Below are 15,907 nucleotides of genomic sequence, written 5' to 3' on the forward strand. Positions count from 1 at the left end.
GGGAAACCGGGGTGCAACTGATTCCATGAAGCAGCCTCGGCATTAATTCTGATACTTACTGATTCGACATGCTGCAGGAGCAGAGGCGAAGCGTGGATAATCACAGATAATAGAGGGCCCAGATGCCACACATGGTTGGCACTGGGACCTGGTTAAGGATGCAGCCATGTCACTGGCTCGGGGCCGAAGCTACTCTACCCATGGGAGTGGGGAGCATGGTCACAGCAGCACCGACTCCTCTTTTGTCTCACCGGATAATGTTTTCTGGGCTCCCAGATCACCACCTTTCTCGGTGTTCACCGCAACCTGCCCTGGCTCTGAGACTGCTGGATAGAGGGCTGGCTGAGTGCAGGCCTCTCATTTTACCAGCGTCAGAGCCCACCCACCCACGGAGGTGCTCCAGGTGGGGCTGGGTGCCCCCTCTGGCGACCTGAATTGAGAACAACCCTGACTGTTTTGCTGGTAAGTTGAGGGAGATAATAACTGCCTCCTCACCCCCCAACCCTGGGTGATAGGGAGAGCAAGCAGAGAACAGAGGTATGCAGGCTTTACAAACAGTGATCCCCTCACTTCTAAGGGAAGCATATACACTCAAAATGCAAAGGGGGCCCTGACCAGTTTGGGTGTTGCTCAGTGGATAGAGCGTCTGCCTGCGGACTGAAGGGTCCCAGGTTCGATTCCGGTCAAGGGCATGTACCTGGGTTTCGGGCACATCCCCAGTAGGGGGTGTGCAGGAGGCAGCTGATCGATGTTTCTCTCTCATTGATGTTTAACTCTGTACCCCTCTCCCTTCCTCTCTATAAAAAAATCAATAAAATATATTTTAAAAAAATGCAAAGGGGGAGTGGGTCCTGGGAACAGCCCAGGGTCACAGACAATGTGGAAATCTGGGTAGGACTTTTGATTACTGTTTTCTATCAAAGTGAATCATCCTCAAAAGGTTTCCAAACTTTTAGCAATAGTGGAGCAAAGGCTCCCATCTGGACCACCCCCAATGCCTCTACCTAAAGCATCTCAGATGACCCTTCTCTTTCCTTCCCAACCTTGTCCCTTGAGGGCAGCCTGAGGGATGACCTTCACACAGACAGGATCCCACTCCCGAGGCCTGTCTGAATCTGACCAACTCTGGGAAGCGTGCTCAGCTCCTCCTTCACTGATAGGTGACACGGGCTCCTAGCAGAATGGATTCTCAGGAAAAATGGATTCTCTGAAGCTGAGAGGTGAGGGCCTCAGAGGCAGAGCTGCTTCCCCTCTACCTCCCATGGTGAAAGGAGAACACAGGCTGGGTGCTTTGAAGCACAGTAGACTTTCCTGCTTTGTTGTGGGTCTGATCTATTCATGGGCCACAGCCATGAGAACCAGCCACTGTCTCCTAGGTTGGGCTGGGCACCTTTATGGGGTTTGGGATCATTGGGCCTTCACACCTACATGATGGACTCTTTGCTTCAAACATTGGTGCCAAAGAGGTCCCTGGATCCCCCGCCCTGAATGCCTCCAGTTCAGGTTATGATCTGGAGCTGAGAACAGTTAGGAGGGCTTGGCTGCCACTGCCTGTGGGATCCCTTGGATGGAGGTCTGTAGCAATCAGGTGCTGCTGACACTTACGTCTTGGTTGGACATATCCCAGTAGGGTCTCTCTCCAAATGACATGACTTCCCACATGACAATCCCGTAGCTCCAGACGTCACTGGCAGACGTGAACTTGCGGTAGGCGATGGCCTCCGGGGCCGTCCATCTCACGGGGATCTTCCCTCCCTGGAAGAAGGAAAAGCCTGGTCAGCCCAAACATCGGGTTTTCAGTTGAAGGCAGATGAAAATAAACAGCACACACATCTTTCCACTCTCCCACTCTTTGCCCCACTCTCATATGTCCTGAATTAGGACGGCCAGGATAGTCCGAGCCCCATGGGCAGGCCTCCGTTACTGCACCCAAGGCGCTCAAGCAGGTGATAGGGAGAGCAAACAGAGAACAGAGGCATGCAGGCTTTGCAAACAGTAACACTCTCAGTCCTACGGGAAGCGTATGTGTTCAAAGTGCGTGGCCTCTGCTGCTTGCCCCCTAATTCCCTGCATACTGATTCTAATGTCACCGTTGGGTGGGAGGAGAGAGCACTACAACATGAAATTCCATCCGACATGCAACTGACTACATGGGCCACACAATTTGGGTCAGGAGAAAGTAAAACAAATGAAAAGGGGGGGGGGGTTCTTGCTCTACAGCCTGCAGACAACCCTGGGCGGAGGTCCCTGTAGACGCCTGCTGTCCTCCCTGCCCTGTGTGGGAGTCGGCATCAGAGGCTGGAGGTACACTTTGCTAAAAGGGCCCACCTACGTGCACAGCACTTGCCTTCTACCCCAGGCCCTAGGTTTATGTCTCGGAGGTTCACGTCTCCTCCTCCTTGCCAGCAACTCTACCCTCAAAGTTCTGACATGGTTCTCTGCTTGGCCCTCTGTTTGTTTTCCAGACCTTGGCCTATTGTGTTTACTGAAGGGATGATACCCATTCATGCGGCCCATCAATCACTAGCCAATGAGCACTGCTTTGTGCCAGGCCCTTTCTGAGAAGCTGCTGCCAGAGATGAGCGGCCAAGGGCCCTGCCCTCAGGCTGCACAGGGGATGGGGAGACAGACACAAAGCACCAGATACTTAAAATGTATGGTTAACAAGATGAAAAGTGATGAAGGTGAGGCCGAGGGGGATACAGGGTGTTCTGAGACCCAGAGGAGACTCCTTAACACAGGAGGGGGGCAGGAACGGTAGCCAGGAGCAGGCAGAGGGGCAGTTTCCTGGAACCTCTGGTCAAGCGAGGACACCAGTACTGCCCCATTCTGCCTGTGTGACCTGGAGCAAGTTACCTAACCTCTCTGTGCCTCGGTTTCTCATTGACAATATGGGGGTGCTGATTGCACCTACATAGTCAGGTTGCTTTTAGGATTAAGTGGGTCACCATCCATATAGTGCTTGGGATGGGCCTGGGGTAGAGGGCAAGTGCTATGCACGTGAACTATTACTTCACCATCCTCAGTCCTGGAGGAGGAGGAGAGATGAATCAGGCAAAGAGAGGAGAGGAGGGAAGTCCCGGCAGAGGTGCAGGTGCATGTGCTAGAGGTGAGAGAGGTGCTGACTGCCAGGCAGCAGGATGGGGAAGCATGGTTTCCGAAGGGGAAGTGAGGGAGGTGAGCAGAGGGCAGGAATCCCTCTGCAGGTCACCGATGCCACTCAAAGGGGTAAAGTGGGGGCACTTCGAGAGGCTGGCCTCCAAAACACATCATTCACTAGAAAAATATGCTCCTCAAATTTGATGCTTCATGCAACTACCAGGATCTCACTCCCACGGCCCTTTTGTGATGCCTGGACTCCGCCTCCATAATACATGAAACCTGCTGCTCCCTGGCTCCCCACTCCTCAGCCTCGGGCTTCGGCTGAAGAGTCTATTTTTATTCTGACCGTTCTCACGATCTGTTCAAACCACCAGAGATACATGTTGGACTTTAGCTAAAATACATTAAAAATGTCTAAGAGGCTAAGCTGAGATGAGGGAGAGAGAAGGAGCAAACAGCAAAGTGTATTTTTATCTGGACTCCTACTCAGGGTCTGGGAGGAAGGAAGGTGACCTGCTGGGCCTCCCCAGGCACACGCCCAGCTCCCTGCAGAAGGGCCATGGCAGGCTTCTGTGGTGGGAGATGTCCTCAGCGCAAATGCCAGCCACCAGCAACATGGCAAATGCCTGAGAGCAGGCTCGAGCTGCTCAGCAGCAGGGCGCGCTGTTCTCACCACCCCCAGAACAGGAATGGACTTTCTGCTTTCCTCTGCATGGCACCCTTGGCTGGGGAAAAAGGTGGAAAATGCATCCAGTGACCCAGGAGTTGTCAAACACTTGGAGGCCAGGGTCCCATAGCTCGGGGACCCCATGTTGTAAGTCACCATTAGGGGAGGGGAGATGTTGCCACACCTGGAGAGGACCTGGACCAGAGGAGAGGAGGAGAGGGGTTTCTGCTCCCTCATAATACCTGCGTTAAGTGAGGTAGGAGAGAGCAGGAGTTTAACTAGTGTGATGTGTGTGTTTAACAGAGAGAGAGAGAGAGAGAGAGAGAGAGAGAGAGAGAGAGAGAGAAGAAGAAGAAGAAGAAGAAGAAGAAGAAGAAGAAGAAGAAGAAGAAGAAGGAGGAGGAGGAGGAGGAGGAGGAGGAGGAGGAGGAGGAGGAGGAGGAGGGGAGGAAGAGGAGGAGGAGGAGGAGGAGGGGGAGGAGGAGGAGGGGAAGGAGGAGGAGATGATGATGATGATGAGAGAGGACTCCATGTGAGAACTAACCAATATGTGTGTCAGAGAGTGAGAGACAGGGAGAAAACTTGGCTGTGCAGGTCTATGAGTAAAAGAAAGTTATGGCTGCCTGGCCAGCATGGCTCAGTGGTTGAGTGTTGACTTATGAACCAGGAGGTCACGGTTTGATTCCCGGTCAGGGCACGTGCCCAGGTTGTGGACTTGATCCCCAGTGTGAGTTGTGCAGGAGGCAGCTGATCAACGATTCTCTCTCATCATTTATGTTTCTATCTCTCCCTCTCCCTTCTTCTCTAAAATCAATAAAAAAATTTTTAAAAAAGTTATAGCTTATCTTGTGTGTGTATGTTTGTGTCAGAGAGAGGGGGTGAGGGGATGACAGAGATGTTCTGATGAATTTCAAAGAGCCTATTTGGGAGTCCGAAGGTGTCCTCTCTGCCAAGTCTGGAGCAGACCCCAGGGGTTGCCAGTGACAGCTGTTGAACTGCTCTCTCCCGCATGCAAAGTGGCCGTGCTAGGCCCACTGGCAGGGAGCCTCAGCCCTCCTGCCACCTCGGGCCGCTGGGCCTCACTGAACACGGAGCTGGGCCTGTCACTGCCACCCCCCATCCCAGCAGGTGGCAGAGCCTTCAAGAAGAGCCTCCCCGGACAGGCAGGTGACAGTTTGTCATGACCAGCTCTCCCACTCAGCCAGGAGGGCAGGGGATGCTGACCTCTGAGGCAGAACCAACGGAAGGCCAAAGTCAGGGGACAGGTGCTTTCCTTCGTGGGAATTTAAACTTTCCTCCCAGCTTTCCAACATTCTATCACCAGCCTCCTCTTCTGATGCTTAGAGGTAATTATGGTGATGGCTATTTAACCTGCCTTCAATTATGTGAAAGGATTTCTATTAATTTAAAGGATGGTGACCAGCCCCGTGGAGGGGACTAGAAGAGAAGGAGGTGGGATGGTATTGCAGCAGGCAGGGTTTCTGCAGGCGAGGAGGGTCCTCCTGCTAGAAGTGACATCTGGACCAGAAGGCCTAAGGCCGACACATTCACCTGACTGCAAGGTGCTCCAAGAGTCCTGGCTCTCACCGGGGCAGGCAGGAGGAAGGGGCACAGAGGAGTGATTTGCACTGTTGGATGGGAAGGAACATGAGAAAAGAATTCGTGAGGGGTGGGAGTGAGGAACAGAGGAGGCTCCCTGGGAAGGAATCTGTATCCACATGGGCAGGGAGGGGCTGAGCACTGTCCTTGCACAGGGCTTCTCCAGGCACCAGAGGACTCCCTTCCCCAGGATGCTGAGGAAGGGAGTCCTCTGGTCTGCATTTGGCAAGGACGAGGTGTCCCTAAATCTGAGGCATGGGGGTGGGAGAAGGGGAGAGAAGGGAGAAGAACCTCTCCATCATCAGGGCTCTGAGTTCCAAATGACCTCATATACTGAACTTCCACACACAGCTTGGCATTGAATGGTTGTGCAGCTGAGAAATTCTCTAAAAGTTTCAAATCCACTGCTTCAGAAGAATCATGCCTTAACTGAGGTATAAGGCACACTATAAAGATTGTGTGTGTGTGTAATTTGATAAACAAAGTGAAGTCTGGTAGCAGATTAATTCTAATACAGCCATCTCAAGGTTTACTTCCTGATAATCCACACCCACCCTGGCCTGCAGGTGTGATGCCAATGGGTGGAGGCACTTTAGTGCCTCAGCCTCAGCCAGCCTGCAACAAGCATCCTTGCAGCACCCACTCTGCCCAGCATCCTGATGGGGATATGGCAGTGATGAGACTCAGCCAATGCCACCCACCCAGCTCACTGTCTTGCCACAGTGAGATTACACAGGCACAGTTTGCAGCTTTGGTTCTAGAACCCACCCAATTGTGGAGTTTTCCAGGCCAAAGTCTAAACAAAGGACAGATTCCCCTGGCTAGTTACTTACCCTAGAGATGCCCAAAAGGGTAACACTTCTGTGAGTCTGGGCATTGCTACAGTACTCTTCTCTGCCATCCTGTGTGAGACAAAGTCTCAGTGGGCATATTACATGAGTCCAGACCTCCATGCATATTGAGTATGGTGCTCATGGAGTTGTTCATATATTAGATCATGCTGCATGAGGCATCCCCTTGAAGTGATAGGGTTATGACTGAGAGCATCATGCAATGGTTCTGGATTTCATAATGCCCACTCTCTATTAGGGTTATAATATATAAAAAATGTTGGGATGACTGTAAAGATCTAACATGATATGTACGTAAACCACCCAGATATTATCATTAAATAAATGTATTGGATTGTGTCTCCCAAAAGTTATGTTCAAGTTCTAACCGCCTGCACCAGTGAATATGACCTTATTTGGAAATTTGGCCTTTGGAGATATAATTAAATAAGATGAGGACATACTGGATTAGAGTGTGCCAATGACTGGCATCCATGTAAGAAGGCTAGGGGAAGACAAAGAGACACCTAGTAGAGAATGATATGCAGAGACGGGGGCAGAGATTGGCACAATGCATCTAAAAGCCAAAGAATGCCAAAGATTGACAACAACCACCAGAAACTAGGAGAGAGGCATGGAATAGCTTCTTCCTGAGAGCCTTAGGAGAGAGCATCACCCAGCCAACGCCATGATTTTGGACTCCTAGCCTCCAGAACTGTGAGAGAAGAAATTCCTGTTGTTTAAAACCACTCAACTTGTACTACTTGTTATAGCAGCGCTGGGAAACTAACACAATGAGTATATACAACTTTATCAGCCACTAAATTCCCAGGTGGCAGACCCACCACGAACTACTATTAGAGGGCAGTGGGATTCGGGAGTGAGGGACACCTTGGACATTTAGGTTAAAACCCAGCAGACAAACCACAGAGGCTCTGTAGTATTTCCTCAGTGCTGTCGATCAGACCCAGGCCAGTCTACGCCGTAAAGGACTGCCCTTTGCCTAGCAGTGAGTGCTGTGGGGTGAGGACTGAAGGGGCAGCGCCAAGGCACTGCCACTGATGTGGTATGAGGACAGCAGTGGGAAGGCAGCTCTGATACTGCTGCTGGAGGAGCCACCATCGCTCCTCCTCGCGGGAGAGGCATGGCGTGCCTGAGGGAGAATCCTGCCAGCCACGCCCCAGACCAGGTGGAACTCCAAGCCTGGGTGGCTGGAGGCAGTGTCAATGCCCCGCTTCTGGGCATCCCCAGAAAGCCTCACCTGGCGGTTCTCAAGCTTTGCCCATTGGAATCACACTGGGGAAGTTAATTTATTCAGAATCTCTGAGAGCGGTGCTCACACATTGGTTGGTTTTAACAAGCTTCAGGGAATCCTAATGTGCAGTCATTAGTCACGACCGCTGGCCGGGAGCCGCGGTGTTCAAGTTTACATGTGCACCAGAACCTCCCGGAAGGCTTGTTAAAACACACCTCACAGGGCCATAACCCAGACTTTGGAATTTACCAGTTCTGGGATAGGGCTTGGGAATTTACATTTCCAACAATTTCCAAGTATGGTTCCCAAACATGGAGAACCACTGGCACAAATCAGCCCCTACGATAAGTAACGTATAAGTAACCCATAGATCAACAAGTATAAGTCGTAGATTGAGTGAGGTCTCATCTTGAATACCAACTCTGGTCATTGTTAGCGGCTGGGTTAAGGAGGGTTCTGAGGCTTCCTTTGAGCTCAGCAAGCAAGAATGCCATGACTGATGAGTGATGTCTACCCAGAGTAAGGGATGGGAGGTGGCATATATGGCAAATATTTGCCAACACTGAACGAAAAAGCTCAAAAGATCTCCAAATGACAGAAAAAAAGGCAGTGACAGGCTTCTTTGGTTTCCATCAAGTATATCTGTGGCCCCAGGGAAATGGGGGGAGAGCTGAAGTTCACATCCCAGAGCAAGCACCCTCTGGACGGGCCCTGGGACTCTCCGCTTGGAGCAGGGCCACCCTGGCAGCGAGGGTGGCCAGGCTTGGTGAGGCATTTGCCCGCTTGCTCGTGAGAGGGGCTCTGCTTTGCCCTCTGTGAACAGGTCAGATACAGACGGCCCTGCCCTCAGGGGGACCCATGGGACACGTCCTCCTCCTGTTCCCTAGTCCTGTCCACTGCCCTGGACTGAGACGTCCGCCGTGGCTCTAAGTGTTAAATTAAGAAGGCATTTTAGAATGAATGTCTCTATTTAAAAGCACTCTGAAAATACACTGACCCTTTTCCCCCAACCTAATCAGCAAAGTGATTTTTCCAGATAAGGCCCGTATCAGCCAAGAAGGAAAAGAAGTTTCAGCCTAAAAGGTTATCTTTCTCCGAATGCTACCAGCTTCTAACAGCCAGTGGAAATGGCTTCTGGCTGCTGAATCGCTACTGAGTCTAGATAATAAAGAGGCCGTTCCTCGCTCCCCAGGATGCCAGGAATTTGCATGAAAACAGTCTCTCCGTTTTTCTGAAAGAGTTCATCTGGCCCTGCTGCTCCTTTCTTTCCAGGAGCCACAATCTTGATGGTGACACTGTAATTTATTACCATGCTAAGGATTATGATGCAGCATACAGAGTTAGAAACAGAGGTGGGGAACAGGCAGCAGGAACAGGTGAGCTTGTGGAGAGGATGGTCTTATTTGTCATGCAAATGGCACACAGAACAGAAAAGGGCTGGGAGAAGAGACAACCCCACAAGACACACTGCATTGGCTGCCGACAAAATTGTTTCTAAATAGAATGTTTTTCCAAGCTTTTTTCCCCCTTGAAGCATTAGCTGCTCCTCCGAAATGAATGGCACAATGTATTTTGTACTAGTAATAAAATATGTGATTTGAATAACTACAAATGTAGAGATTTACAGTCAGTGGGGTCCTTGCTGCCTTTCCCCTGAGCTTTGTGGGCACCGAAACCCTTCTGTGAGATGCTGGGAAAGGTAATTGCAGCCCAAACATCATTTTCCAGCAGCTAGAGAAAGGCCTATTTGGACATAAATTAACTAAAAATATGCGATGATAGTGTGTGTTTCATGTGTGAAGAGCAGAAAGGCCACTTGGTGACGTTTCCCAGCTGGGGACAAAAAAACACACAAAACAAAAGCCCTGTTCCACCCAAACAGACGTTGTTTCTCTGTGCTACACTGTCAAGGCAAACAGCTGTCTTTTACTACTCACTCCCCAACTAGCCTCTAGAGACTGCGATGTGGGCTTTATTATTATTATTTTATCACACAGCACGTCTCGGGTTTGTAATTGTTTATAATTAAAAAGAAAGGATGGAGAGACAAGGGCTAAATAATTCACTGGCTGCCTTCATTCATTTGGCAAGGAGGCAGTGGGGAGGCTCCCTGGGCCAGGCCCAGGTGAATGAAAGGAAACGGAACAATACCGCTTCTGCCCTGAGCGGGGCACTGTTCAGGGAATCTCACAGTGAATCAGCTCAAGGATGGTTCAAGCTTGGCCTTTCCTTGTGCCACCCCCACAGCCTGAGCCTCCTATGGGTCCTCCTGAAAAGTCAGCCCCAGGAGAGAGCAGCTGGATGAACTGGCCCAGTGGGCTTTAGTCTCCGCACTTTGCCTACAGAAGGAGCCAGTACCCATCAAAGACCTGGTGGGCAAGCATGTGCCTGCTCTGCTGCTGAAACAAAAACTCCCCACTGCCGCCCTGGCTGGTGTGGCTCAGTTGGCTAGAGCATCGTTCTGTATACTAAAAGGTTGTGGGTTCGATTCTTGGGATTCTCAGTCAGGGCACATACCTAGGTTTCAGGTTAAATCCCCCATTGGGGCACGTTAGGAAGGCAACCAATCAATATTCTCACTCATGTGGATGTTTCTCTCTCTTTCCTCCCCCTCTTCCTTCTCCTCCTTCTCCTCTCTCTAAAATCAATAATAAGCATATCCTTGGGTAAGGACTAAAAACAAAACAAGACAGAACAAACTCCCCACTCCCTAGGGAGAGATGTGTGTGGGGGAGCCTTTAGGCCCTTTGGATGACAAGGTTGGCAGGGAGGACCAGGGAACGGGGCGGGCAGGGTTGAAGAGGAGGCTAGCAGGTCACACTGTTGTCTACCCTTCCCTTCCTGGGCCATGTCCAGTGTGTATTCATTGCTTTTCTGAACGTGTCAGGAAATGTGCTTTCTCCTGGAGACCCTCATCCCTCCTGCTTCACTGCTGTCTGCCCCTAGCCCTAGGCCACCCCCAGAGACCACAGTCCTCTCCTTTTTCAGCCTGTGAGCCCTGGGTCTCCCACTTGTCCCCATGTCTCTGTCAATAGGCCATGCCAGCCCACCCACCTTTGCCCCGTGTGTCTCCCATGACCCCCAGGCTCCCGGAGCTCTGAGACAGGGCCACACCTCCCATGGCAATGTGGCTGGCAGGGGATCCCAACAGTGAGCGGCGAGAGGTGGGGGCTGCTGGGGCAGGTGGATTCTGTCTGGGGATGGAGGCTGGCCTCTTCGAGACCTCTGTCCCGCTCTGTGGGGTTTATTCCATTGTCCTTATTAAGTTTCCCTGTCTCTTCATGTGATGTAAGCATCTGACAGACTCTTGTGGCAACCCATTTTAATAGGTACAGCAGTAGGTAGATTCCTCATTCACAGTGTAATTTTTGATGCCTTACCGATGTTCACTAGCCACACCTCTAGTCTCTTTTCCTGCCCGACCCTCCAACAGCTATTTAAAAATAATCATTCACATTAAATAGCTCAAGTTCTTCTGGCCTCCTGAACTGCACCCCCTTCTTGGCATTGTTTCTCCCTTGAACAATCTGGGCAGTTATAACCAAGTCACTTAAACACTCTGTCTTACTGTCTCTACCTGCCAATAGGGATAATAATGCTTAATTATCTCAGAGAGCGGATGAGGAGCTGTTAGCTAATGCTGGCGGAGCGAGATGTGAGAGTGAGTGAGCGAGGTTGCTCCACCTGCCTCCGGCATGAGCCCTGTTCTCTGGGTGCCTGTGGCTGGAGGGATGGCCAGGGAGATCCAGAGAGAGCCCCAAAGACTATCAGGGGTGGAGGGTCAACTCCTTCCCTGGTACTTTCCCCACCAGTTACCTAAAGCACCTATTCTAAGGTTTGTTTTACAGATGCTAGAAGCTGGGGGAGAGAGGAGAATGGCCACAGGTCCACATCTTGTAAAAGGTGAAGGGGCAATTGGCACCAGGTCCTTCCATTCCAAACCCTATGCTGCCTGTTCCCCCATAGGGGGTAACAGGAAAGAAGAACGAAAGAAAACTGGAGCTGTGTGTCCCTGTGTATGGAGGGCAGGTGGCATCTTTTCTCTCCCAAAGGAGAAAAAACACTTGGCTTCTGTTTCACTTTTACAGAGCACGAAACTCCAAACTCTCAGGCCAGGGTCCCATTCCACCCCTGCCGTCATCACCCCCAGACTGTCCACATCCCAGTGAGTTTCAGGGTACAAAAATCCACCCGAGTCTGCTACATTTTTTATGTGTGGGGGACATTTATTGTGAGAGAAGAATATGAAGGTGTGCCTGCAGGTGAAATGAGAAAAAACATTCATTGGTTTCTTGTAAATAAAGCATCAACAAGCACAGTGTACGTGAAGGAGTAAGTGAGGAAGACCAATGCTGCTTTGTATGTGTGTGTGGTGGGGGTGACGTATGTGTGAGGAGTGTAAATTGGCAAAAAGTTTGGGGAAATAAACTTTCTCTCCCCAAATTTAAAACATGTAATTCTTAACATCACCACAAGGGGCAGATGAATATCAGGTGCCTCCAGATGTGATCCCCTGAGGACAGTCATTTATGCAATGTACAGTTCATATCTTGGGTCTGATCATGAGGAGAGATCATACAAACCCCAAATGAGAAAGGTTCTATTAAAAAAGAGACAGTATTCTTTTAAAATGTTATTAGGACAAAACAAACAAAAAAGGCCATACAAATGTCCTAAATTAAAAGGGACTAAATTAACATGACAGTGAAACACAATATCTGATCCTAAAGTAGATCTGTACTAGAAGGAAGAAGTGATAAAAAGGACATTTTGGGATCAATTAGAATAGAGACAGAAGATTAGAGAAACTATTTTATCCCTCTTAAATCACTGACAATGAAAGCTATACTGTAGTTATGCAAGAGAATATCCCTATACTTAGGACACACAGAAACACACAGATTATATGGGGATAGAGGTCCATGATGTATGCAACATACCTTCCAAGAATTTAGAAAAAGAATACCTGGAGTGGGGGTGGGGGGAGCAGGCAAATAATAAAGAAATGGGGTAAGATAACAATAGGTAAAGAATCTGGGCAAATGTCATATGGATGCTATTTGCATTATTCTTATTCTTGAAATTTTTCTTTGTTTGAAATTTTTTTAAAAATTGAAATGTGCACATTCTTTGATTCAGCAAATTCTCTTCTTAGATTTCTTTTACAGAAATATCTATCCAAGTGTACAGAAACATCTCCATATAAGAATATTCACTGAAGCACTGTTTGAAATAATACATCAGAAACACCTAGATGACCTTCCCCAAAGAGCTTGTTAAACTGTTTCTACAGTTAGTTCATTTGTGCAAAGGATGCCTGAGAAAGAGCCTGAGAAAACCTACAGGCAGAAACAAAAGGTCTCCAAAGGCATGAGGTAAGGTGCTGAGAGGGGAAAAAGTCATTTTTGTGGTACATCATTAAGTAACAGAGCACGTCGATGAACAGATCAGTATATATAGTATGAGACCATAAAAATTACATAAAAACAAAACACACGCACAATACACAATAAAGTTGGGAAGGAAACCTATGAAACTATTAATGATAGTGACGTCTGGGATTTGGGTGGGCGGAGTATGTTTCATTTCTTACATTAAACACACTTTCATATTTTGATATCTAATATATGCTTGATGTGTAGCAAATGAGCATTGCTTTTATAAATAAAACTATAATAACATTTTTTTACATGTAGCATTCTTGAAACTTCTTTAGATCCCTTTCTTCAGATGGGCTGACCCTTCAGGTTGGACCAATAAGCCCCTCTATCCTTGCCTGCTCTGGGATCAGGTGTTGGGGAGGGAATGGGAGGTTATGATGGCCACAGTCTGGTGAGTGGGACTGGTGACAACAGTCATTAAGAGCCACAGGGAAAGGGTCAGGTCTGGGTTGGAAGAACAGAAACTGAGGGTCTCTTCCTCCCGCTGCAGAGAACCCGGCTGCCTTGGATGGTGATAGTGCTTCCTGGGTACAGGGGCTCCTGCTCCATTCTACACTGACTGCTCTCTTCCTCGGTACCTCAGATCTCCAGGGACATGTTTGTCACGCATTAATTAATTTCTTACTCACTCCACACACAGTTACTGAGCGGCACATGGAGGCTCAGGGATACTGTGATAAAAGAGGAAGCCAGGCCAGCTGCAGGGCTGGGGAAGAACACGAGGCAGTGGCAGAGGCTTTGCAGAGCATCTGAGGAGGCTAGAGGGTGCGGCCGTGAAACCAGGGTGATGAGAGCACGGTGGAGGCTGGGTCACGGGCCCAGATGCCTGTGGTTGTTCCCAATCCCTCATGCTTCTGGCCTAGGATTCTACTGGCCTGCCTAGTCCTGCACAACAGAACCCTGTCTTGGGGTGTGCTGGGAGACCTGACTTCATTTAGACTTTAGCCAATGCTGCTTGCATCTTATTTTTCCTTTCCCCATGGGTATATTTTCTGACCTACTTTGGAATTTATACATTTTGTCATTTCTGAGAAAACCAACGCCTGGAGTTACTCCCACATTCCCAGCCCTAACTTTCCTCCAACCTGGTGGGTCTAGATTCCTGGTCCTTGCCTCCCTGCCTGTCCCTCTTGGGCCCATGGGAGCCCAGGGATGGATTACTATATGGGTGTCTCAAAGGCAGCCGGATTCTTAATAGTGGGAGAAAGAGACCCCTCAGTGTCTGCTCCTCTAACCCTGGACTTGAGACTTTTCCAGTGGCTCTTAGTGGCTGTTATCACCAGTCCTACTCACTAGACTTGGGGCCTTCCTAATCTTGCCACAGCCTTGAAACTCTGCCTAGAACTGTGGGGCCTGTGTTTCAGAATTTTCTGGAAACTTCTCCTGCTGAAGTCCAAAGACTCCCTCTTTTCAGAGGGTCCAGAACCCATTTTTTATCTGGGACTGGTAAACTATAAGTTCCTCCCCCCCCCAAAAAAAAAAAAACCAAAAACAACAACCCACAATTCCCATTTCTACCAGTCATGGCTTCCCAAGGCCTGGGAACCCATATCCACTGTTTCCTGGGAACCCAAAAGGCTCAGGAGGTAATCCTCAATCACAAGTCAAGAGATGCCATGAGAAGTTCTTGAGATCTGTGGCCTCTGCACATGGTAAGCCAGCTGGCTTGTTGATCCTGGAGTGTCTATCTCCTACAGGAACATTTCAGTATATCCCAAGATCTATAGGACTTTCACCTTTCTGGCCTCTCCAGGTTGTATTTTACTCCCTGTGCCCAAGGACAGGTGAGATGAGGAAGGTGGAGGACAGGGCATCCTAGCTCTGAGCAGAACAGGCATGAGGGAAGAGAAGCAGAAATTTAAAAACTAGCATATTTGTGGGGCAGAAAGGAGCTTGTCTGCTTTCCCCTCGTCATGCTCTCCTCTCCCCTTCAGGTAGATTACAGACTGTTTAACTCACAGGTGTGGGAAGAGTAGATCGTGATGGAATGAGACCAGATCTGAAGAGCCATAGCCTAATACAGGGAACAGCAACCTTGGAACAGATGAGAAACTTAATGTTTTTTGTCCAAAGGTCATTCCAAAACATCCCGGGTAAAAATCAAAGAGAATGTGATCTTCAGAATGTTATTAGGTTGAGTTTCCAAGCAGGACAAAGAAACAGTTTATTGGGTTACAGAACCATCTGAAATATCCCCTTGTCAATGACAAGTGTTGACACTGTGGCTGGAGTTGGAAAACATCATCTTGCAGCCATGATAATACAGACCAGTTCAGACAAGAGTCATTGATGGCTGCTAAAACTAGGGGGAAATTTTTGATGAAGAGCAGGGTATTACATGGCCTATTTTCCCACAGACTGCTTATCAGTTGTAAGAGAAAAAGACATGTAATATGTACCGTATGTAACTATACACTGAAGAAGTGGACAAAACCTTGACCAGGTGATCAAAATTAATAACACTAATGAGGGGCAGATGGACCTCATGTGTCTTGAGATATGACATCCAAGGCAAGACACACCATCACTGATGTAGGATTATGGCCAAGAATGTAGAACCTGAATCTAATTATAAGGAATACCAGAAAAGCCCCCCAAAAGGAATGTTCTATTAATAAAGAAGGTGACTATATTCTTTAAAAATGTCAATATCATAAAAGACAAAGAAAGACAGTGGAAATGTTCCAGATTGAAGGAGACTGAGGAGACATGACAACTAAATGTAATACCTGATCCTATCCAGCAGGTCCTGGATTTTTAATTTCAACAAAATTAAAAATCATATCCATTTAAAGAAATTTTAATCCAAATAAAAAAGGGTTCTTGAAAAATCTCCTTTTCAATTGATTAGGTAACTCAAGAAGTTCTCCAACCAAACAATAGCATTGTTCTTAAACAGAAGCCGGTGAGGAGCCCACAGACATTCCTATCACGCAGACCTTTGGAGCTCCTAAAATGTAACAAAATTTCCCTGGAATCTTTTTTAAAGACCAATATTGGGCAAGCTTTGTAT

At 48.6% G+C, this 15,907-nt stretch overlaps 1 protein-coding gene across 1 annotated transcript in view; it reads right to left on the reverse strand.

The window, feature by feature from the left end:
• Positions 1–15,907, reverse strand: part of EPHB1 (EPH receptor B1) — a gene marked incomplete at its 5' end in the record, with an annotated part of 260,244 nt that overhangs the window by 12,506 nt on the left and 231,831 nt on the right. Inside the window, one exon of the mRNA XM_081105506.1 lies at positions 1,606–1,755. Coding sequence (XP_080961632.1) covers positions 1,606–1,755 — 150 coding nt within the window. The remainder of the gene's footprint in view (positions 1–1,605; positions 1,756–15,907) is intronic.

This window comes from Myotis nattereri, assembly GCF_964212035.1.
Source record: "Myotis nattereri genome assembly, chromosome: 14".
Taxonomy (NCBI): domain Eukaryota; kingdom Metazoa; phylum Chordata; class Mammalia; order Chiroptera; family Vespertilionidae; genus Myotis; species Myotis nattereri.